The sequence below is a fragment of the Notolepis coatsorum genome (assembly GCF_963971535.1).
Source record: "Notolepis coatsorum genome assembly, chromosome: 6".
NCBI lineage: Eukaryota > Metazoa > Chordata > Actinopteri > Aulopiformes > Paralepididae > Notolepis > Notolepis coatsorum.
Genome location: NC_140170.1, coordinates 89,900,642 through 89,926,081, shown reverse-complemented (window position 1 = coordinate 89,926,081; position 25,440 = coordinate 89,900,642). Strand labels below are relative to the sequence as shown.

The following is a 25,440-nucleotide window of genomic DNA, read 5'->3' as shown; positions in this document are numbered from 1 at the left end:
TGCGACGTCATCGCCTGCTAGCTTGTATCAGCCTGGCATCGTGCAGCGAAAGTTTATCTTGTGGAAAAACAAAATCATACATCTCAGATTTATCACTAAAGTCAAGTGCTACACTACACACCTGTCGAAATCCGAACATCGCCATACTGCTACACAATACACAATGCTCTTTCATGTTGTTTGTTGTCTTGTTGACGTAGTGGTGCGCAACTACACAATCCAGTGCAGACAAGGTTTGCAAATTACAACATCCTTCACTTGAAAGTTTTCTCTCTATCTCTCTCTATCTGTCTCTCTATATCTCTCTCTATCTCTCTCTATCTCTCTCTCTCTCTCTATCTCTCTCACTCTGTCTCACCCCTCCCTCTTTCTCTCGCTTGGAACAGCAGTGGCAATGTCTCCCTACCTCTTCTCTTCCTCCACCCCGTTGTGATAATAATTCTAATATAATGATAATTACTGGAAGCTAGTAAGATCCTTCCCCCTGGTTTTCTCTTGCACTTTCATTGGTTAATTGCTCACCACTTGTCATATGCGTTCACACTACAAGAGCGTTGCAGAATTCAAACATGGGTGAGAATGCGTTGGTAACTGGCACGAGCACATAGTTGGCTCTGACGTGGGGCTTTTATCTCAGATCTATACACAAAAAATTATGTGTCTCTGTGTTGGAGCCATATTGACCAAATTTGAGTTTGATGGGAAACCTGTAACAAAAATATATATTTAGATTTATGGATTATATTAATAATTGATATGAAATTGTACTTACCTGTATGATTTAAATTAATCTTGAAATGGATAATTACCTGGACACTTATCTGTGGATGACTGTGGGGGCGTGGCATACATTCACCCCCCCCCCCCTCTGGAGTCTTCAAATTAGTGAATGAAATGTTTGACAGCTGAGTTAGACAGCGGAGTCTGGTGAGCGATAGTTTTCCGACCGCATCACGCATCACGTTATACCAATTATATAATTTACTTTGTCGAGATCCTGTTCGATATTATTTTATTAGTATAGAAAAGTCAACCAGAGTTTGTGTTTTATAAATATACATCTACTTACATCCTCTCCGTGCATGCTTTATCATGAATGCGCGTCGGCCAATTCTGCAACTAACTCCAGTGGCTAAATGGAATTTTGTGAAGGATTAGCCACTTCACTCTGGGACAGGAAGATCAGGGCTAAATCAAGCTATAGGCAGGCGGACAGGTGAAGGAGAGCCTCAAAGCAGCGGGTCCCAGGATCTATTGACTTAATCAACATACCGAACCCCCACATTGCTGGGTCTATATCCTGACTCTCCATAAATCTGGATCTGAAGATCAGTCTTTAGTCTATCCATCACATCTTTGCCTCCATCCCTCCGTCTATCCTATTGGTTGTAACAGCACACATGCTTCATTCCCATCCGATGCCAGACATTGATCTCAGTTACCAAACCATCTCAGAGCCTCTGCCCCCTTCTGTGCACCTTATCGATCCACGTCCATATCTTTGCATAGTTTTTTCCCCTCCAGGTCTACAGTCAGGATGCATTTGCCTTCATTATTTCATGGGTCATCGTCACTCAGTCTCAAGGTGGACGTGCTTATTATTCTAGACAATAATGTGAAATCTGCAGCGGATGCAATGTGCAGTGAGGGCACATTGGCTCTCATTGTTTACAAGGCTGATCACTCACTATGAAGGTGGACATAGTCAACTTTAGTCAACCTAGTCTAGAGAACAGTAATGTCTATGGCTAATGACCAGGCCTGGTAGTACCACGCTAGTTCCAAACATAATAAGTATGACTTTTTTCTAGGGCTGTCCTTGACTAAAGAAATTCTTAGTTGACAAACAGCTATAAGGTTTTGTTGACCGATCGATTCAATCTGTATAATTCAGTTTCCCGATATAGAAGCACCTCTTTAAAGCGAGTGCTTATCAGAGATTTGCTTATAATGTTTACATTTTACATTTACATTTAGTCATTTAGCTGACATCTTTATACAAAGCGGTTTACAAATTGTGTACAACAAGTCAGCAGGAGGGGTACACCTTTGGTGGCTAAGCGATATTGTCATATTGTTCGTCTAGCAGTGCTGCTGAACTTGAGTGCTTCACTCTGAATGCCTAGTAGTATAGACATAGTAGCATAGTACATAGTTGTAAAATATAGTAAACAGGTAAGTCATTCAGCATGAAGAAAGACCAAAAGAAACGACTATTCGACTGTTGACTAAAGGGGCCAACAGCTCTGTCTTCTTTTTTTTTTCTCCAATGTTGCCGTTACTGATGCGATGCAGAAAACAGCCCAGCAGATCTGTCATAACTCTGCACCCTCTCCGCGTACACCCTCTGCTGATCTAGCGAATCGATGGAGAGAACAGGAGGAGGAGTGGTTCCCTGGCAGGTTCAGCGAGCCGCCCGGGCGTCCTTGCCACATTGTTTTGTGAAGGAGAGCCGTGGGCAACAATCTCAGCTCTGTCTGTGCATTATTCATCATAGAGACACTGACAGCCCCTACACGACGATGTGTGGAGGAAGACATCTCTATCGCCGCTACTTACTATTCAGTTATTTATTTAGCTATCTATTTTCACGAGTTAACACTTTCACTACCACACTACAGACGGTTAAAACGGTTGAGTTAGGGTTAACCATTTGTCGTGTGGCAGTGAAAGGGGTTAACCTTCTGTATTGTCACAGTGGAAAGGGTCAACCCTTTGGTGGTGTGGTAGTGAATGGGTTAAAATAGTGCGTTTTGTTATTCTCTTCCATTTGACTCCTTGAACTGAGAGTGACCCAGAGAGAGCCGAGAGTAAGAATTTAGAAAAGGCAAAGCGTGAGTTCCAGTTTGACCTGATAAGAAGATTACACTCTCTGAGCTAAAAATCCATCTGAATGTCACATCACGAAGAAAGGGGAGGAAGAAACCATTTAAATGTAAATCTGTGCTCGGAAACTGTGATGCCCGTCTGTGTCGTCTGCCCCGCGGACGTTATGTTGAGGAAACTGTTGCGTCGGGGTGGGGAGGAGTTCATAGCTTGCAACGCGTGCCTCGCATCGCTTTGTGCCAAATGGTCTGAGCGACGTTCAATATTATGGGAAACTCGCCGCCGCTCTACGTGGCGGCGATAACGCGGGGCCCCTCCGACTGAAACGGATGGAGGAGAGCTGCTGTTGAGCAAGTGAAATGACACGAGGATGCATGTTGAGACCGCAGGATAAGCCTCAAAGCTCCGTAATACAATAAAAGACAGTCCCCAAGGTCAGCTCCGCCGGTAACCACAGCAACTCCGGCTGCATGGGGCCCCTGTTGCTCAATCACCTCACTATCAACACACATATAGACAGACAGACAGTACACAGACAAAGGCACGCTCACTCACACACTCTCTCTTTCTTTCTTTCTCTCTCTCTTTCTCTCTCTCTCTCCATCTCTCTCTCTCTATCTCTTTCTATATCTATCTCACTCTCTTTCACTCTATCTCTCTCACAATCCCCCACAATGCACTCTCCACGATCATCACTCTTGTCTTGATGAGTATCTACCTACTGCTTTGCTGACTGACGTCCGCTTTGTTTGCCTCCTCCACCTCCTCCTCCTCCTCCCCCTCCTCCCCCTCCCCCTCCTCAGTTAATGTTCAAACTTGTAAAAAGACAGCCTGGCCAGAGGGGCGTGTTTTTAGTTATGAGGAGGGCTCAAACTCTACTTAAGAGATTAGAGGGGGAAAACGGATGGCTGGTAATAAACAGATGGCTGGTTCCCCTGTGAAAACACTGCTCATCCTTATTGTTGTCACACACACCAAACAGTGACCTTTCCCTGCATAGTACCAGTGCTCCATTACTGTCCGTGCATTCTGCTCAGCTGACTCCATAATGTCACATACCCCACACGCGCACACACACACACACACACACACACACACACACACACACACACACACACACACACACACACCTCATATTCCCGAGGAGTAATGATAATGCAGGGGATATGGTTCGAGGCAGCTCCAGCACCCGGAATGGATTTCAGGGGTATTTCTTTTTTTGTGGTAATGGATGTTTTGTATTCCACTCGTGTCCTCCAGAGTCACGGCGCGCAGGAAGACTTTTGACACAGTTTTGCCAGCTCTACACCCTCCAAAAGGTCACACCTCGTATTGTCGGCTGACACGACGCACGTCCGTTTTTCTTTTTATTAAATCTCGGCAGAGTTCGTATCTCGAGGAGGTCCTACGTCGGGCGTCAGGGGAGCCAATCTGTCATGAATATATACAGTGTATTCTCTTTTCTTCTCTACACCTCACTGCGCCGCGTCTCAACAACACCTGGTCCCTCCGGTTGATTCTATCCGCCCTCGCACGTCCGCGATATGTGACATTTGAGTCATTTGTCATTAATAATAACTTCGAGAAATTCATGAGTCATCACTTGTCCTCGTAATAATCTTTGTGTGTTCCGAGGACTTCACATTCAGAGAGGGAGGCGGCTGCGTTGTTCTCAGCAATCTCAGGCGGCCTCCGCTTATAGCTGCTCACGTCGTGATGGAGTTCTTGTGTCTCACCATTAAAAAACTCTATTCTGCGTGTTGAATGGATTTTCTATGGTTGCATGCATCCTCACTGTACTGTATAGAATCAATTTCATGAAGTAGTGGGGGGGGGGGGGGGGCTATTCATTTAAATTCTTCCCCTCATCCTTTCACGCTATTTCAGCAGAACCACCTCTGCTGTCTTCACCCTTCGTATAATTTTATACAACTCTTAACGTGCCCTTTCTCCTTCATGAGCAGCGAAGAAAATAATTTTTTGTTTTTTAAGTTCTTCCTGGTGACCGTGAGGTGATGTCATTTTTGAGACGGTGGCAGCCAGTGACCATGTCCGACAGAGTGGCGGAGGAACGTTTGGTGTTGGAGCCTCGCCACGGCGCTCCATCTCCCGATGTCAGTGATCTGATTATGCCTCCATTAGTTCACTACCAATCATGTCTAAGTCCACAGGTCACAGTTCCCCTGTTGCACATTTGTTCTCTATTGTATAGCTCTCAAATGGCAACGAATGAGACAGTTGCACGTACTTCAAGGCGGTCGAGGAGAATACACTGTGTTCATTTAACCACAAGGTCTCCAGACATGTGCCTATTAGAGATCAAAGGATTTGGAAGATACTTTGAGAACACACTGTGTATTCATTCCGAATTTTGGATTCCCAGAAGCGTCACGATGAACTCAAGCTGACTGAGGTCATCCTTACCTGTTGCTTCACAATAGATGATCCTGGCACTAGGATGTTCATTGGAAGCCACTTCCTGTCTGACCTCAAGTATTTGGTGCATTCAGCAGACGATTGGCAGACCGATATTATTCATTTAACCCTTTCACTACCACACTGTAGAATGTTAACCCTTTCGCTACCACACTACAAATGGTTAACGCTTTCACTACCACACTACAGAAGGTTACCCTTTCACTACCACACTACATAAGGTTAACCCTTTCAATACCACACTACAGACGGTTACCCTTTCACTACCACACTACAAAGGGTTAACGCTTTCACTACTGGTTATTGTTGCATAGACCGTTTTCACTAATCTCCCCATATATTCTTTTCCTTCTTTTTGTGTGTTTCAGATATTCACGCGCTATGGGAAATGTTACACGTTTAATTCGGGTCAAGATGAGCGGCCACTGTTGGTGACGATGAAAGGCGGAATGGGCAACGGACTCGAGCTGATGCTGGACATCCAGCAGGATGAATACCTGCCCGTCTGGGGAGAGACCGGTAAGGTTACCTGAAGGTTACCGTATTTTCACAGAGACAGTCCAAGGCCATAGGGATAGTGTATATATAACTGCCTGTAGGGCGGGATTACACTACTGTACAAGACTTTTTTGAGGATCAATTTAGTGGCGAAATTGCCCGTGCTGCTAATTTATTTGAAAACCGTGCTCCAATAAAGTCTCTTGATAAAACCACGTGGTACCTCCACATGGATCTATTGCAGCTCTTAATTGGGCTAAATATTGATAAGAGTGTTATACTATCTACCAGCCCTCACACTAAACCTACAGTATGGCCCTAAATCCATGGATTGAAGTGGATTTTTCTTTTATTCGATTTTAATATAATTTTGGCAGCTATTTTCATTTTAGTCTTAGTCAAGTGCTCCTTTTTCGTTTTCATCATATTTAGTCATCATTTATTTTTCGTTTAGTCAGTTTTAGTCAACTAAATGTCTGAGCATTTTAGTCTTAGTCAGTTTTTGTCTCAATTTTGTCTTTTTTGTTTTAGTCTAGATTTTGTCGACAAAAACGGATGACATTTTTGTCTATTTTTAGTTAATGTACAAAAAATATATATATATATTATATAAATTATAAAACTTTTTTTTTCTTTTCTTTTTTACAGCTACTGTTTTATATATACTGTTTTTTAGTAATAACTAGAAAGTAATGGTATTTATTCAACAACAGGTGATTGTATAGATTAGTATTAGTATCATTAAAAGTTCTATGCTCAACTATGCTTCACCCACGGAAAGGTTGTTGGCACATTGGTTTCACACGGACATTATATGTTGTTGCACTTGCTTTCAGAAGGCTCCGTTTAGGTTAGCTGGTAGCAGAGGCTCTGTTGTGATTTTAAATGCACAATAAATATTCAACATTCTCGTTTGAGACTCCGCCTCAGACTCTTATCATTTGGCACTAAAAGCTAAACATTGTCACTGGTACGGCTGTCCGCAACATGTCATTAATTGTGTGCGAGAGGTCGATCAGTTAGCCACATTAGCGTGAGCTTGATTGATTGATTGAAAACTTTATTAACAGATTGCAGAATGGGTACAGTACAGTACAGCTCAATACATACAATTGTTAAGGGGATGCAGACCAGAGAAAGACTTTCGTCTTGTTTACATCAGGGTCCCCCATTTTCAATTCATCGTAACATATATGACATATATGACATACAGATAGACAGTACTGCTACATCTATACATTTATGACATACCAGATTTGCAAATACAGTACTGTTTGTGATACGAAAAGAGTCCAGAGAAAAAGTATATACATTTGACGTAGAAACTGTACATTGGAGGAGGTTGGGTAGGTGGGGGGGGGGGGGGGGTACTGTACATTGGAGGTGGTTGGGTGGGGGGGGGGGGGGGTAGGAGTGGGGGGGGAGGTTGGGTAGGAGGGGTGGGCGGGACACACTGTACAACTGTACAAGCAAAACTGTACATTGGAATATTGACAAGACCATACTTGGTAATTTTTACTGTACATTGGAGGGGGTTGTGTTAGGACATTTACAGGGGCCAGTTTCGAATTGCAGTCTCCCGTAGGTGTTTTTTGAGAGTGTTTTTGAAAGTGGGTAGTGATTCACATTCCTTTACAGCTTTGGGTAGGGCGTTCCACATTGATGTGGCATAATTGCTAAACGTGTTTAGTCCCTTGTTTGAGCCGAATCTGGGTTTAACATGATTTGTGGAGCTCCCTCTGGTGTTGTGATCGTGGTATTCACTGACCTTTGGGAAGTATTTTGACATGTACATGGGTACCTTGGTCGTGTAGTGTATCTTGTAGACCAGGCCCATTGCAAGTTGCTGTACTCTGTCGTCTACTCTAAGCCATCCTAGGTTGTCAAAGTGGGCAGGGGTGAGGTGGGTTCTAGGAGTAAGGTCAAGCAGTAGTCTGACCAGTTTGTTTTGAGATGTTTGTAATTTTGTTTTTTATTACATTGGATGCCATTTTGTCACAGGAAAGATTTGCCTCTAGGATGAAACCCAGGTAGGTAATATCTTCTTTCCTTGTGACAATATTGTCACCCACTGTAACTGAGAAGCCGTCGGTCTTGCTGAGTTTGTTATTTGAACCGAAGAGAATGGACTCTGTTTTGCCCATGTGTAATGATAGTTTGTTATCAGCGAGCCATATGCAGATTTTGCCTAGTTCTGAGCTGAGGGTTTTTTCAACCTGTAACTTGTTCTTGTCAGAGACCAGCAGGGCTGAGTCGTCCGCAAACAGGAACAAGTTGCAGTCACAAGCTGACGACATGTAATTTGCATAAATTAGGAACAGTAGCGGACCTAGTATGCTTCCTTGTGGAACACCACAGCTTACTGTGAGGGGGGGATAGGGTACCGTTTACCTCCACCATCTGCTCTCTCCCCTCCAGGTAGGATTGCATCCAGCTCACTGATAGACTATCAAAACCAATTGCTTTTAGCTTGTCAATCAGAATGGTGTGATTGACAGTGTCGAAGGCCTTTTGTAGGTCCAGCATGACCATGCCGCAGTATTTGCCCGTGTCCACCTCTTGTTTGATGTGGTCGTTTAAATAGAGAAGGCATGTGGGTAGGAGGGGTGGGCGGGGGGGGTAGGAGTGGGGGGGAGGTTGGGTAGGAGGGGTGGGCGGGACACTGTACAACTGTACAAGCAAAACTGTACATTGGAATATTGACAAGACCATACTTGGTAATTTTTACTGTACATTGGAGGGGGTTGTGTTAGGACATTTACAGGGGCCAGTTTCGAATTGCAGTCTCCCGTAGGTGTTTTTTGAGAGTGTTTTTGAAAGTGGGTAGTGATTCACATTCCTTTACAGCTTTGGGTAGGGCGTTCCACATTGATGTGGCATACTTGCTAAACGTGTTTAGTCCCTTGTTTGAGCCGAATCTGGGTTTAACATGATTTGTGGAGCTCCCTCTGGTGTTGTGATCGTGGTATTCACTGACCTTTGGGAAGTATTTTGACATGTACATGGGTACCTTGGTCGTGTAGTGTATCTTGTAGACCAGGCCCATTGCAAGTTGCTGTACTCTGTCGTCTACTCTAAGCCATCCTAGGTTGTCAAAGTGGGCAGGGGTGAGGTGGGTTCTAGGAGTAAGGTCAAGCAGTAGTCTGACCAGTTTGTTTTGAGATGTTTGTAATTTTGTTTTTAGCGCCTTTGAGGTGCTTTGGTACCATGAGGTGCAAGCATAGTCGTAGTACCCTTGAATGAGTGCTCCTGCCAGAGTCTTCAGGGTATTCTTGTTTACCAGTGAGGAGATCCGGTACAAGAATCGAGTTCGTTGGTTGACTTTTTTTATTACATTGGATGCCATTTTGTCACAGGAAAGATTTGCCTCTAGGATGAAACCCAGGTAGGTAATATCTTCTTTCCTTGTGACAATATTGTCACCCACTGTAACTGAGAAGCCGTCGGTCTTGCTGAGTTTGTTATTTGAACCGAAGAGAATGGACTCTGTTTTGCCCATGTGTAATGATAGTTTGTTATCAGCGAGCCATATGCAGATTTTGCCTAGTTCTGAGCTGAGGGTTTTTTCAACCTGTAACTTGTTCTTGTCAGAGACCAGCAGGGCTGAGTCGTCCGCAAACAGGAACAAGTTGCAGTCACAAGCTGACGACATGTAATTTGCATAAATTAGGAACAGTAGCGGACCTAGTATGCTTCCTTGTGGAACACCACAGCTTACTGTGAGGGGGGGATAGGGTACCGTTTACCTCCACCATCTGCTCTCTCCCCTCCAGGTAGGATTGCATCCAGCTCACTGATAGACTATCAAAACCAATTGCTTTTAGCTTGTCAATCAGAATGGTGTGATTGACAGTGTCGAAGGCCTTTTGTAGGTCCAGCATGACCATGCCGCAGTATTTGCCTGTGTCCACCTCTTGTTTGATGTGGTCGTTTAAATAGAGAAGGCATGTGTCAGTGGAGTGGGATGTTCTGAAGCCAGATTGGAATTCATAGATTAGATTTTTTTCCGCGAGGTATTTTTCGATAGCTATAGGTTAGCCACTAGCTAACGCGAGCTAGATGAAAATACAAACAATGCAACGTTACTGGTGAAAAAGTGATTTACCTTGGAATACTCCTTTGCCAACTTGCTATACTTTGCTTGCAGGTCTGCAGCTGGATTATGAATAGTCCCAACTTTAGCCAAGGTAACGTTAAGCTAAAACTAGCTTTTCAAATAGCTCTTCAGCTAATGCTAATAACACAGAGCTCCCGTCAGCCGTCACACTGTTCTGTCGGGACGATGGCATTAAGAAAAGTTATAATTATTTTGTCTCGTCTTGTTTTAGTCAACAATATCAACATACATGAAGAGAAATTTCGTCCTGGTTTTTGTAAATTACATTTTTGTGTCCTCAGTTGTGGTCAACGATATTTAATAAACTATTTAGTCTCGTTAGCGTGACATGGTCTTCAATAACGTGACGTCACGTCTCGTTGTCGTCATGAAAAAAACCTTCGTTGACGAACATCTTTCGTCACCATTTTAGTCAACAAAATTAACACTTCAATGGCAGGGAGCTGTATTTTTCCTGGAAAAGGCATATTGGGACTTCAAAGGTGCAGTACCGGCCAGATCCTGCTAGTAGCGCTGTATCGAGAATGCAGTAACCCCTGTTCCAGACCGGGTGCCACACTGAAAACGCTCCGGGTGCTCTTTTCTACTAACCTGAACCTAGGGCTTCACCCGATCGCATTGAATAGTTTTCGGGACCCCCGATTCATTATGCTGTGGTGGGTTATGTCGTCGACCAAATGGACATACAATCTACCAGATGGCGATCAAATAATTGGAATATTCTTTTTGGAATCCCACCGGCCACAGGTAAGAACAATTTGGCGTCAATTTCAGCTTGATCGTGCAAGGTTTTCATAGCCATCTCCCTGATCAGCGTATGTTGTGGTAATAACGAATGCCGCTATTGGCAATTAATTCATCAGAAACGACCCCCCTCTATCATATGCATTTGATTTTTTTATTGTAGCGTGTGTAGGGACGAAATGCCAATGGATTTGGTATAATACATGTCGCGGCTTATAAACAGCCTCCCAGGAATTAGCCCCGATCATTCCGAAATAACACTCATATTCACCAAAAACGGGAACGTATGGATGGAATTTTTTTTCTTTTTTGCATCTTGAACGGAAGGTTCTTACTGTCAAATGACCATGATATTGTATCTATAATATAAAATATAGATTTAGCTCTACAAACAATGTGACGCACAGTGAAAGTGTGTAATGGAAAGCTGGCCCAGCTATAGCTAGATGGGGATATCGAATGGCTGTGAATGTGTTAAGAGGTTAAAGGTGCTGTAAGTGGTATTTTGTTGTTAAAATAAGTGGTCTACATGTAAAATGAATAGCTCTACATTCTGACAGGAGTATTTGGTCAGTAGCATGGGTCTCCCAGTCCCTCCGCTCTGCAGTAAAGACAAAGAAAATAGTTTTAAGCTAATGTGTCCTTGAAACAAGTAAAATAATCTACCAGTGCAGTAAGCAAATCTGGCCTGGCAAGATTTCTTCAAATAAGTATACCCATTTGACCGCAGCTATACACAAATCTATGCACAAAGCTATGCACAGTCCACCATCTGAAGGATCTAGCCCATCCTTGTCAAGCATGAACAATGGTCCAGAAACGGCACAGTTGAAACCCTGCTTGCCGTTGCCTATTTTTGTATCAAGACAGATGGATATTGATTGGGATAAAGTTCTTTTATTGTGATATAATTGTATCACTAGTCAGTCAGGCTTACTTTTAACATGAATCAAACGAACGCAGAGCTATTTGCCAGATGTGAAATCAATCGAGGCTTGAGGCGCTTCCACTAACAGCAGACCCTGCTTCCCTATACTGTACATACAATGTGGAGTGTAGGGCCCCACCTACACAGCTTACTGTATCCCCAGGAGACCCCATCCCACAACAGATAACCCCCCTGGGGGACCCCATCCCCCCACAAAAGAAAATATAAACAATTTTGCTTTATATTGAAATTATAAATGCTTGAGATTTCTTTCCACCCTATTTTCCCTTCTGTTGTTTTCTGCTGTGTAGTTTGGTTCAAATGTGGTTATGTACAGTATGAAATTGAATTAAATGGCAAGTGATATTTTGTGGGGATTGAGACATTTCTATAAGGTCGAGGACCATTCTCCAGTCTTGGCCATGGAACACCAGTGATGATAATCATGAACAAAACACTGGATAGTAGAATGATATTGAAATATAAACACATTGTATAGCAACTGCAAGCATATTGGCCATATTAATTACATAACGTTCATATTTAAAGGGTAATGTGACCCCTTTTAAGAATTCAGATATGTTCTTCCTGTGCCTTGCTAGAAGGTCTGACCCATAATTAATAACCTTGGCTGCTTTGGGTGAGAATATCACAGGTCATCACAATACTACCTCAGGGACAGATACTACCTCGGGGACAGATACTACAGTACCTCAAGGACAGATACTACCTCGGGGACAGATACTACAGTACCTCGGGGACAGATACTACCTCGGGGACAGATACTACCTCGGGGACAGATACTACCTCGGGGACAGATACTACCTCGGGGACAGATACTACCTCGGGGACAGATACTACAGTACCTCGGGGACAGATACTACCTCGGGGACAGATACTACCTATGGGACAGATACTACAGTACCTCGGGGACAGATACTACCTCGGGGACAGATACTACAGTACCTCGGGGACAGATACTACCTCGGGCTCGGGGACAGATACTAGCTCTGGGACAGATACTAGCTCGGGGACAGATACTACCTCAGGGACAGATACTACCTCAGGGACAGATACTAGCTCGGGGACAGATACTAGCTCGGGGACAGATACTACCTCTGGGACAGATACTACCTCGGGGACAGATACTACCTCTGGGACAGATACTAGCTCTGGGACAGATACTACAGTACCTCAGGGACAGATACTACCTCTGGGACAGATACTAGCTCTGGGACAGATACTACCTCTGGAACAGATACTACCTCTGGGACAGATACTACAGTACCTCAGGGACAGATACTACCTCTGGGACAGATACTACCTCGGGGACAGATACTACCTCGGGGACAGATACTACCTCAGGGACAGATACTACCTCTGGGACAGATACTACCTCGGGGACAGATACTACCTCGGGGACAGATACTACCTCAGGGACAGATACTACAGTACCTCAGGGACAGATACTACCTCTGGGACAGATACTACCTCGGGGACAGATACTACCTCGGGGACAGATACTACCTCAGGGACAGATACTACAGTACCTCAGGGACAGATACTACCTCGGGGACAGATACTAGCTCGGGGACAGATACTAGCTCGGGGACAGATACTACCTCGGGGACAGATACTACCTCGGGGACAGATACTACCTCGGGGACAGATACTACCTCGGGGACATATACTACCTCGGGGACAGATACTACCTCTGGAACAGATACTACCTCTGGGACAGATACTACCTCGGGGACAGATACTACCTCTGGGACAGATACTACCTCTGGGACAGATACTACCTCGGGGACAGATACTACCTCGGGGACAGATACTACCTCGGGGACAGATACTACCTCGGGGACAGATACTAGGTGGAAGGTCTATATACAATATCTTGGATTTGGCATTAGAATTAATTGTCTTTGCTGTGCTGCTGCTGCTGTTGGTATCTTCACAGATTGTACTGTATTTAACCCTGTTCTTTCACAGGACTGCTAATAGGATTGACAAATGATGATGTCCCACCTAGGGATGAAATGGTTACAGGTTTTTCTATAAACCATGGTAAAATTCCCAACGGGGTAGTATTACCATTTGAATTGTAATTATGATTATATTATAAATCTGTTTGATTACTGCACTTTCGAAAAACACGCGGTCTGGACGGTGAATACTGTTGAGTGTTTAACCAAAGTTAGACGACGTCTCTTTGCGACGAGACGTAAGTGCGTCTGTTGTGCTTCAATACAACCGGCCCCCCATGGGCTATACAAGTCTTCTTGTACAAGTCAAGAAGAAACGTCACAATAGATCAAAAACAAAAAACACCATAAAATCCAAATATGCGACACTCCCAGACTTTCCCCAATGAAGATAAGGAATGACTAACAATAGGACATTTTTTTAATTTTAATTTTATTTAAATAAATAGAGCTAAGAACAGTCTAACTTGCTAATAGCTTGTCGATAATGTAAACTGATTTTCTCAGTGTCACCTACTCTTGTACACTACACGTCTTCAGACTGCTCACGTTATGTACCCAATATATTTAGTTAATTTAAAATCCAGAAGTTGTCTGAAAAGTAAAAGTGTTCCAACAGCAGAAACACTATTGGCATGCCTGCATTCTCATCTGTATGTAAATTGTACATGTCCTCAATGCTCAAATACAACGTGTGTGTGTGTGTGTGTGTGTGTGTGTGTGTGTGTGTGTGTGTGTGTGTGTGTGTGTGTGTGTGTGTGTGTGTGTGTGTGTGTGTGTGTGTGTGTGTGTGTGTGTGTGTGTGTGTGTGTGTGTGTGTGTGTGTGTGTGTGTGTGTGTGTGTGTGTGTGTGTGTGTGTGTGTGTGTGTGACTAGGAGGCATATCAGGACTATAAGGACTGTGTGTGTGTGTGTGTGTGTGTGTGTGTGTGTGTGTGTGTGTGTGTGTGTGTGTGTGTGTGTGTGTGTGTGTGTGTGTTTCTGTGTGTGTGTGTTTCTGTGTGTGTGTGTGTGTGTCTGTGTGTGTGTGTGATAATACATTTGTATTCTGTATGTACTTTGCTGTACAATATGGCACAATGTCATAGCTCATTGGCCATGGTTGTCATTAATGATAATCTCCTACTGCTTGATTACAATCACCTGTTGTTTGTAGGGATGCACGATATTGCTTTTTTGACACCGATACCGATACCGATAACTTTATGCTCCTCAAGCCGATAACCGATATCGATAACTGTTACAAAGGGTCAGATTAAACCGAATATATATATTTATTGCCTGAGATCCCATGTATAATATCTGCATATCGTTTGATATCCCCTGTATATTCCTTGTACAATATGCACGGAATATCCCTTTAGTCTAGCAGGACAGACCATAATATTCATTCCTCTATTGGAAGCGATCCCATGGCGCCAGGTACCGAGTAAAGCCTTGCCCCCTCGAGCTGACTTGAAAGCTACCGCCCGGGACTTGCCCAGGCATGCCCGCTTTCGCCCACTGCTACGAGACCGAGAGGCGACAGAAATGAGATAGGTACTATTTGTCCGCCGTGGATATAAATAAGGCGCAAGAATACAGAACCCCCCTTGCAGTTCCTCTTCAGTTCGCCTTCAGTTCAGTCTGGTTCAGTTACTAAGTAAAGCCTTACCCACTACGCAACGTGCGGTATAACAGGGCTCGCATGCCCCAAGATAGAGCCTCGTGTTATCCTAAATACGTCTGTTTGTCGTATCGTTTTCTATTTATTAGTAAACCTTCATTACGAGTCAAAGACCACGTGGAGTGAGTAATTGTGCGTCGACATAGAGCACTTATTGCCCGAGCTAATAATATAGTAACGTCAAGGTCAACCGTGCACTACCGCACCGGAGAAGATATCTACACCGGAGCAGCAGCACCACGGAGGACTTACACCCCACCGGCAGTGCCACTCTCCGGGCAAGGATTATTCTTCTTCATTGCTTTGACCAAGCTGCTGGAACAGAGAACCGCCTACCCCACTGCTACTGTGGGATTTACACCTGCCCGTGAGACCATCACTCAAGCCTGTCTCTGTCGTAACAGAGACTCGACGGCTCTCATCTGCGCGGAGCGCACCCTGGGATCACCACTGTTTTCCCCGCTGCTCCAGGGTGACATCGCCCCCTTGAACCCTGGACTTGCATAGAGCTTTGCCTCCCTCTGCTGGCTTACAACCGGTAGTACACCCAATCCCAGAGTACTAGAGATCATCCTTAATATTTACTATTGATTGACTGCACATTCTTTGCCTTATAAGCGCAATCTAAGTACTGTAAACAATCCCTTTTATGTAATAAATATTGTAAACTAGTATTCTGTGTGGAAACCCTGTTATTGTGCGAGTGTCGTCATCTAGAATACCTTTGTACGGTGTTGGCCAGTAATGTACAAGTCGGTAGTGATTCAATGATATCAGTACTTGATTAATACAGTCAGGGAATTGTACCCCTCAGTTACAATAACCGATATTTATTGTATTATAAAAAAAAATGTAATGTATATATTTTTTTTGATCAAACTTTTTTTTTTTCAACATGAAACAAAACATATCACAATACAATAATAATACATAAAAAGACTTCCCAGGACAATAACTTAACACCAACTTAAATGTGACCTAACCAGACAACAGAAACAAAAGCCAAGACAACAGTTTTGACTGATAAAGTGACCATATTTATTTTTCCAAATGAAAATTCACAATCCGTCAACAGCTTGTGGTGCATCCAACCTAAGACGCTCAAAGCTTTTTGTTCTTCTTTTTTCAAAGCGGAGCCTTGAAAAAGAGGCTTTGAGTGGACACATCACCACCTCACATCACCACCACAACAACGGGTCACCTGCGGCACAGTGGCGGCCGGTGGGTTTCGCCACTAGGGGGCGCTATACCAAACATTTTGCAAAATGCAAACATGTACAGTACAGTACCACGCAACACTCATTGCCAGACGTGAGCGATTCGACTCACGCTCACGGCAATGAATCGGCTCTTATGAACGAGTCGCTCAGCTGTTACTACAACAACACACAACCAGTCAAATAAAGTATTGTCTAGACTCTAATTCACAACTTGAAACACAATATATAAATAGAAAAGTTAGAAACAAAACTCGCCCGTCTACAAACACAGGCAGATCTCTCCCTCTCTCCTTCTCTCTCTCACACACAGCGCGACGTGGAATCGATTCGTTACACAATCAGACCTATTATATACCAAGAATAACTTCAGTATGAGTACAGGGCTGTACACATATTTTGCATATTGTTAAACGAGCCAAGGCTAGCTATTAAACTATCGATATGAATCGAAAATCTGGGACCCTGATGTAAACAAGACAAACGTCTTTCTCTGGTCTGCATCCCCTTAACAATTGTGTGTATTGAGCCGTACTGTATTGTACCCATTCTGCAATCTGTTAATAAAGTTCTCATTCATTCATTCATTCATTCAAACATAGACGATATTGAACAAGCCATAATCCACGTATTTTCAATCCGAGAGAGCTGCAGTAGTTAAATCAATGAGCCATCGAGATAGTCAGTGTGGTAAGTAACGTTATTATTGCATCCAAGATTGATACAGATACAGAGAGAGAGAGAGAGAGAGAGAGAGAGAGAGAGAGAGAGAGAGACTCACTGTTTAGTTGAACGTCCAGGGCCAAGTTAGCAGTTAGCCAAGTGTTAGCTCAGCTGAGCTCGTTGCCACAACACTCAACAAGTACATTCCCTTGTCCATTTCCGCTCGAACAGACTGCAAAACTACCTGGCGTTCTATCGCCATGCTCTAAGACAAACTCTAACCTTAACCAACTTTGAAAGAGTGCCTAAGCTTAAGAACTTGCAGTCACGGCACGGCACGCTCTAAGACAAACAGCTGCATGCATCTCACAACAACACAACTATCTCAACCAAGCTAGAAGCTAGAAATTGGATTCGGCCAATCAGAGATCGTCTCTGTGAAATTCTGCCATGGAAAGAAATACTGGCGTCGGCCAATCAGAGTCATATGCATAAATTGTTATTTAATTATTTTGGGGAGCCAGCCCCCCAAACTCCTGAAATGCATAGAAATCTATGAAATCTAAATAAAACAATCTATGACATTTATATTAAAAAGAGCTAGCCCCCCAAACCCCTAAAATACATATAAATCTATGCATTTTGGAACAGTTACTATATATAGTCAAGAAAGCATTTAGTCATACTTAAAGTTAAAGTGCTTTATTTGCATTTAACATTGTTTAAATAAATTGGCTGAACTATAGCCTCAACGTGAGCATAATGCTGTATGCATATAAAGTGCTGTAAAAACTAAGCCTGGGAACACTTTTACTCAAAGAGGACAATAATACAATGAAACACTTGTGTGACCCAAATTAAAAGATTAATAAAAAATAAAGTGCAAAGAAGAGTATAGGCTCCGGGCTGCCAGGGCAGGTAAATAGAAATACATACATCAAGTTAAAAACACAACCAGATAAATAAGATGTAATATCCCATACCGAATCAATCTCAGGAGATGAAGTCATGAAGAACTGTGAAACCTGTGCTTGTGTCCTTTGCGTTCTGATATTTCGGGAATGTTGTTCTCCTCCTGATGCATGCTGTCTGATGTCAGTCAGTCCACAATGCGCCACAGAAAACACATGCCTACCTACATACTTTACAGTTTGCTTTGTAAACATCTCCACTGACTATCACGCCAGAGGTTTGCCTCGTCCCACTCAGGTCTGTACTTCTGGAGGCGTTTTGTCTTTTTAGGACGCGGTGGAGTAGTGTCTGCTGTAGACAATCATTTCAAAGCGACTTCGAAAATAAATCACGCAGCGCACAGACTCTCTGATTGGCACAACGGCACAGAACTCTTCCTAGCAACGTGAAAGCGCTAATTCTCATTGGTCGGTGAGCTGCTGAGCGCACGCCCACCATACCCGAGTTGCCATGTCTGTTTATTTTCCGCAACTTTTGGACACACTTTTGCTTGTTTTTGTAGGTCGGCTGGCTCATTTCTCTCACTAAACTGGCAACCTTAAAATACGGGACAAAGGGCGTCCCGTATCAGTTCAATACGGAACGCGTCTTTTAGTTTCCAATTACGGGACGATTCCGTATTTTAAGGGACGGGTGGCAACCCTATGTGAATGTGTCTGAGAACGTATTTAACACACCTGACGACCGGCACTATTGATATGCAAATAGCGAGTACTTATCATGGGGTGGCACACCGTGCTACCCCGTCCCATGAACAACGCATGCCTGTCTCCCGGGACGAGTAGCTTCATTAGTTAGCCAGCAACCAGTCAAGCTAACGTTAGCTGGCTCCAGCAGCTTGTTGATGTCGTCGGGAGCATTTAGCCTGCTGGCTACCTAGCTCCACTTCAACCAGCATCGGGAGATCCAGCAGCTTGTCGATGTGCTAATAGCCTCAGCACATCTCACTAACTTGGCTAACTTCAACGTTAGCTTGCTGAGGCTATTAGCACATCGACAAGCTGCTGGAGCTCCCGATGCTGGTTGAAGTGGAGCTAGGTAGCCAGCAGGCTAAATGCTCCGCGACGCTGAACTGCATGCGCCGGTCTGTCTGTCGAAGACCGAGGGAACCGCAGAAGGGCTCAAGCCGCTAGCTTTTAAGCAGTCCTTGGTGGTGCAAATTAACCTGGCTACTACGGAGAAATAAGTGACTGCGTATTCAACCAAGGGTTGCATCACAGCCACGAAAGGGGCTAGCTTTGCTTAGCTCCTCGCGTCGTCGTGGGCTTCTAAGTTAACACAATAACACACCGTCGTGGCGGTGGTGATGCCGCAGATGATCCGTCGGGCTGGATGTATTGCAAGTTGTTGCCATTTTCCCTCCTTGTGGAACGTCTGCATTGCATTTATTACAAATAGCAAGCAATCTTTTTTCTCTGAAACTCCGAGTACCGACGCGGCCATCTTTGTTGTTAACGTTAACTTGCGTGGCTACGTCACAGCCAAGAAAGGGAGCGCTGGATTTGTGTAAAACGCCCTGTTCCTAAACCACACGCTGTCAGTCGTAGCACAGTACTGACAAAACGGGAGGAGACTTTAGTCAAAACAAACGCACTTCATTCCAATTCACCCACACCGCATTTTTTTTTTACAAAAAAATATATTATATTATCGGAGCTATTAACACTTTGGTTGCCTAAGGTTAAATTAATGATATACCATAGATTGCCAGCGCTATTTGTCTATGGAGAAAGTCCCCTTCTTTGCAGGGCTATAACTTTTTAAATTCTATTGCTACATTGCCATTATTAGGGCCCATTCAAAGTCCTATATGTATTGTTCATTGTGTAGCAACGTTAAACTTTTTCATTCACATATTCATAGTAAAGTATGGTCTAATGTATAAGTATGTTTTCATCTCTTTCTGCAGCTTTCTCCAGAACGTGATATATAGCCCCAAATGCATTATATTGATGATGAAATACAGTTTGATGGCAATCAGCGCGATATAAAAAATTCCAACTAGACGTACTTCTAGAAGTTACTACACGTCATCTGATGTTGACCGGATGGGCGAGGGGGCGTTTATAATTCCGTGGGCAGCGTTATACCAATCATCTAATGTGGGTCAAATGTTGATAATATCAGTTATTATCGAAGACGGTAACGTTACACGCTGAAACTCACCCCAGTCTCCGCACGCCGTTGGGCGATCATCGTCGAGTAGAAATTGTATCATTATGGGATATATTATTACCCGGTCCATCTCCAGCTTGTATAATGGTATATACGTCCAAATCATGTTGTTTATCGAGTTATTGGCAATCGATCGCTATGTAGAGTGACCAGCTAGAGTCACGGGACATGTACCGAGTGGCCGGAAGCAATACGGACGTCTAGCAAAACCTCTAGTGCGCTTCCTGTTAAGCGCTTGCGCCGATCGGCCACCAGATGGCGCTCCTGAACCGCCAGAGAGCTCAGTGGGTCCTGCTGGTGAATCTCAGGCCAGCGGAGGGACATTATGAATCCGATCGCAGATTTTTGAAATATTGATATAAAGACGACGTACAGCGTCCCCCGGCAACTTTAGCATGGCCAGCAAAGACGTCTAAAGACGCCCCCTGGCAGTCAAAGTGTTAATAACGTTATCGAGTTTATCGGGATGACGTCATAATTGCTGATATCGGCCCGATAATTATCGGCCCGATAATTATCGTGCATCCCTAGTTGTTTGCAGCCAAGATGTCCTGCAATCGAATACTATGACTCAGTATCAGTACTTTTGAACCCATTTAGACCTAAAACGCCTGCTAATAATGCATTATATAGCCTGCATATACACTAGGGGTGTAACGATTCGACCTCACAACGATTCGATTTGATTACGATTCTTAGGGCAATGATTCAATGCATCATGAAATCTTAATTTCTATTAATTTTCTATCAGTTAATTCCCCCAAAAAAGGGAACTGATTCACTCAGCATGAATGGACTATAGGTCAATAAAAACAATACACACAAAAAAATACATAAAAAAAAAAAAAAAATAAAAAAAAAAAAAAAAAAAATTTGATTAATTTCGATTATAATCGATTCTAACATATTCAAAAATCGATGCATTGAATCGAACACATTAGAATCGATGCATTTCGTTTAATCGATGCATTGTTACACCCCTAATATACACACAAATGTGTTTCCCGGTTTCATTTAAACACTTATAGCAATTAATAATAATACTGTGACAACACAGAAACACGTGATCATTTTGTTCACTATAATGGTGACATGAAACAACCATACCGTTTCCTATCTCACCTAACAGGAGCCAGTTGTCTTTGTGTGCTCTAGTACCGCCTCTGGTCACTCTCATCATTACCGTTATCATCATGTCATCCATACTTTTTTTTGTCATTTCAAACAAGGCGTGGAACTGATCAGAACAGATTTCGTTCCATGTCCCTCCGAGTCTCTTTATTGGCTTCATAACACAGCGGACGCCTCGTTATTAAAGGCATATCTATTCCTCATTTCCATGTCTTCGGTCAGGTGCACTTCAACCAGTAATAGGTTTTGCTCTCAGGGCGCCACCAACACAGACCTAAACACCCTCTTGACGACATACTGTCAATATCACACACACTAAGCCAACATAAGATAAGATAACATGAACCCTTTATTCATCCCGTGGGGAGATTCAGGTGTCATAGCAGTAATATACAGACCCCAGGTACAAGTAGGCCTATTTATGGATAAGCTACTGTAGGTCTACACCCTGTACAAATATGCAATACTCCATACTAAGTCTTAGTCTACCCCAGTATGAATAAACAGATCTCTTTCTCATCAATACATATAAAATGTGCATACAGTATATGAATATGACAAGATATGAATAAATATACGAATGAATATGTGAGTCATATCACGTAGCAGCATATAGACAGAGCATACCTGGTTATGCAGGTGGAGGCTGCGGTTAGTGGAGGGAGTTTTACCAGCAGCGTGTAAGCAGCAGCCCCAGAGAGAGAGAGAGAGAGAGAGAGAGAGAGAGAGAGAGAGAGAGAGAGAGAGACTAAAACAGACTGTTGCCTTGTTGTTAGAGTCAGGTTACATGTTTGTTTCTGATTAGCTGACAGCTCCGTATTTGACTAATATGTAATCTGTCACGTTCACACCTGTTGTTTTCATCCACGCCTCTCTCTCTCTTTCTCTCTCCCTCTCGCTCTCTCTCTCTCTCTCTCTCGTTCGGTTCTTTTAATTTTTTCATTCGTATTTTCTCTTTAAAAAATTTCGGAAGGCATTTTGCAGCGCAGTATATGCAAATGCCATTAATATAGATGGTGATTAGCTTTTAGCCGTGACATTTAATTTAGTCTGGGTTAAATTAATTTATGGCGGAGACATGAGCTTTTGTATACATAATAAATGTCCATGGCTACATTATGTAGCAAGAAGAGCTTGATCGTGCTCAGAATGGACAATAATGTACTGAGCTCAGAGAAAACCAATATCACCTTCAGGGGAGGTTTTAGGACTGAACATTTTAATGATGTTCATTGGTTCATAGGTCATTGAATCTCATGGAGTTCTCGAATTCTAAGACAGAGAACGTCCCGAAATGTACACGTTGAAAGGGTTAAAGGAACATTCCACCAAAAATAAATCCAGCGTGGTGCCAAATCAGTTCCCGTTCCAAAATGTGTCGCCATCTACTTCTGGGGTCATCAACGAACACGATAAACTAACACCATATGAAGTTCATTTTATTTGCATTTCAAAATGGTAACCTCAATCTGTCATTGTATGTGACATCAGTTCATGACGTATTCAATCAGTTCCACCACCGCACGATGTTTCAATTCCATGGAACAGCTGTTCCGTGGCAACATGGTGACTTTTATAAATATCTTCATCAACATCACTGCCACAGAGCCGCCATTTCCAGCTGTTCAGTTAGATCAAGCAAACTGGACAATAGCCATGTGTTTCTGGGAATATACGAAAAGTTACATTGTTTTTTTTATTGGGGGCGGGGGGTTTAATCATAGTTTTAAGTAGACTTACGGTATCACTGCCAAGAAACGTTTCAAGCTGTCATACCATCTCCATGATAAAGTATAGTAAGCAGGTGTCAGAAAAGGTGTGATTGACAGAATCAACTAAACACCCAAGTCCATCGGATGGTTTGCGAGGGGACAACATCTGATTTTGTATTTTGTATATATTGGTTTAAAATACAGAGACAGTGCATATTAACACATTCACGGCCATTCGATTTCCCCATCTAGCTCTAGCTGGGCCAGGTTTCCATTACATAGTTTCTTTGTGCGTCACCTTGTTTGTAGAGCTAAATCTATATTTTATATTATAGCTATGGATACAATACCATGGTCATTTGACAGTAACTATCTTCCGTTCAAGTGAATATAAGTATAATTTCGGAATGATCCGGGCGAATTCCTGGAAGGCTGGTTATAGGGCGCAACATGAATTCTACTAAAACCATTGGCGTTTTGTCCCTGGACACGCTACTATTTCCAAATCAAATCTATACAATAGGTATTATGTTTCATCATGAATGCATGAAAGGGGGGGGGGGTCGTTTCTGATTATTTGATTGACAGTAACGTCATTCGTTATTACCACAACACACGCCGATCAGGGGGATGGGTATGATAACCTTGCACGATCAAGCTGAAATTGACGTCAGATTATCCTTACCTGTGGTCGGTGGTATTCCAAAAAGAATATTCCAATTATTTGATCGCCATCTGGTCCATTCTATGTCCATCTGGTCCACAACATAACCCACCACAACATATGGATCGGGGGTCCCGAAAACGATTCAATGCGATCGAGTGAAGCCCTAGGTTTCTCATTACTAGAAAAATGCGCCTGGAGCGGTTTAAACGTAGCACCCGGTCTGGAACAGGGTTTACTGCACTCTAGATACTGCCTACTAGCAGGATCTGGCCGGTACTGCACCTTCGGAGTCCCAGTATGCCTTTTAACGGAAACATACAGGTCCCTGACATTGAATAGGATATTAAAATCGGAAAAAAGGGAAAACTATGCAAAAATGTATATACGTTTTTGGCCGTTAACCGTTGGCGCCCAATAACGTATAGAATAGAATGAATAGAATAGAAATACTTTTATTATCCAGAGGGAAATTTGACACTGCAAATCGCTCAACATTTAAACATTTAGACAGAACAGGTCACGAATAAGAATAACAAAACCAATCAAATTGCCTAAGATAAGAGTAGAATAAAATAGAATAAAAATGGAATAAAATATACAGTAAATAATACAGTAAAAATATACTGAGGTCTACAGTAGGTGTAATATTGCACAGTGCTGTTTCAAAAGTAAGAGTCCAGGAAGATGGTAACTGTCACTCTGTGCTCAGTGATGCAGTGAGGCACAGTGATGCATTGTATAGTCTGATGGCTGTTGGAATGAAGGACTATACGTGGTTGGCCGCGAAAGTGTTAAAGACCATTTTACTGTAAATATGCCAGTTTAGCCAGGTTGGCACATTTTCAACTGTAGTCTCTGGGGCAGGTGACATGAGCACCATCAGCGTATTTAGACCACTTTCACTGGGGCACGTGCCCCAGTATCGATTAGCTGTGCCCCAGCACTACAATAATTAAGACATAGTACAATAATTAAAACACAGTAGGAATCAGTAGGTTACAATACACTCAAATACATTAAAATAAATACATTAAAATACATCACAACCCTTCAGTTAAAATGGTTGCACACTTGACCATCTCTCAACCATGATTTTAAGTTCGATTTAAATTAAATGTATCTTTGATACTCCCTGAGCCGTGTTGGCAGACTGTTCCAGGCGTGGGCTGCTCTCACGGAAAAGGCTGCCTGACTAAAAACAGACCTCCTGTTTGGGACTACACAGTCCCCTCTAACTACAGACCTGGTATATCTGTCAGCAGATGCTTTCTGTTTTATCAAAGTACAGAGGGGGGTATGAGCCAAGCCATGTATGATTTTATAGGTAAGGCTCAATAGGTTCTGGTTTGTTATGCTATGACAATGGTAGTGGCTGTTTGTTTTCCTGTATAGTACTTTCACAGCCTGATGGTAAACTACCTGTACAGATCGTAGTGTTGTACAGGAGGCTTGTGTCCAGCTAGTCAGACAGTATGATAAATGTGACATAATAATTGCATTAAAATACAGTGCTGCTGCTTTTGTTGACAGAGTTTCTGATGTGATGGAAGTTTGGGTAACACTTTATAATAACACTCAGTTATAAGACCTTTATAAGGTATTTGTAGATAATGAACTAATCATGAACAAATCATTTATATACATTCGTAAATTATTATTAAATCATTTATAACTATATTTGTATAACAAATTAGTTCTACATT

The 25,440-nt window shown here is 42.9% G+C and overlaps 1 protein-coding gene across 3 annotated transcripts in view; it reads left to right on the top strand.

Annotated features, from left to right (window-relative positions):
• asic1b (acid-sensing (proton-gated) ion channel 1b) overlaps nt 1-25,440 on the top strand; it is a gene marked incomplete at its 5' end in the record, with an annotated part of 514,910 nt that overhangs the window by 395,663 nt on the left and 93,807 nt on the right. For all 3 annotated transcript variants that reach the window (XM_084316401.1, XM_084316399.1, XM_084316400.1), the window contains one exon: nt 5,631-5,781. In XM_084316401.1, the coding sequence (XP_084172527.1) occupies nt 5,631-5,781 (151 nt within the window). The remainder of the gene's footprint in view (nt 1-5,630; nt 5,782-25,440) is intronic.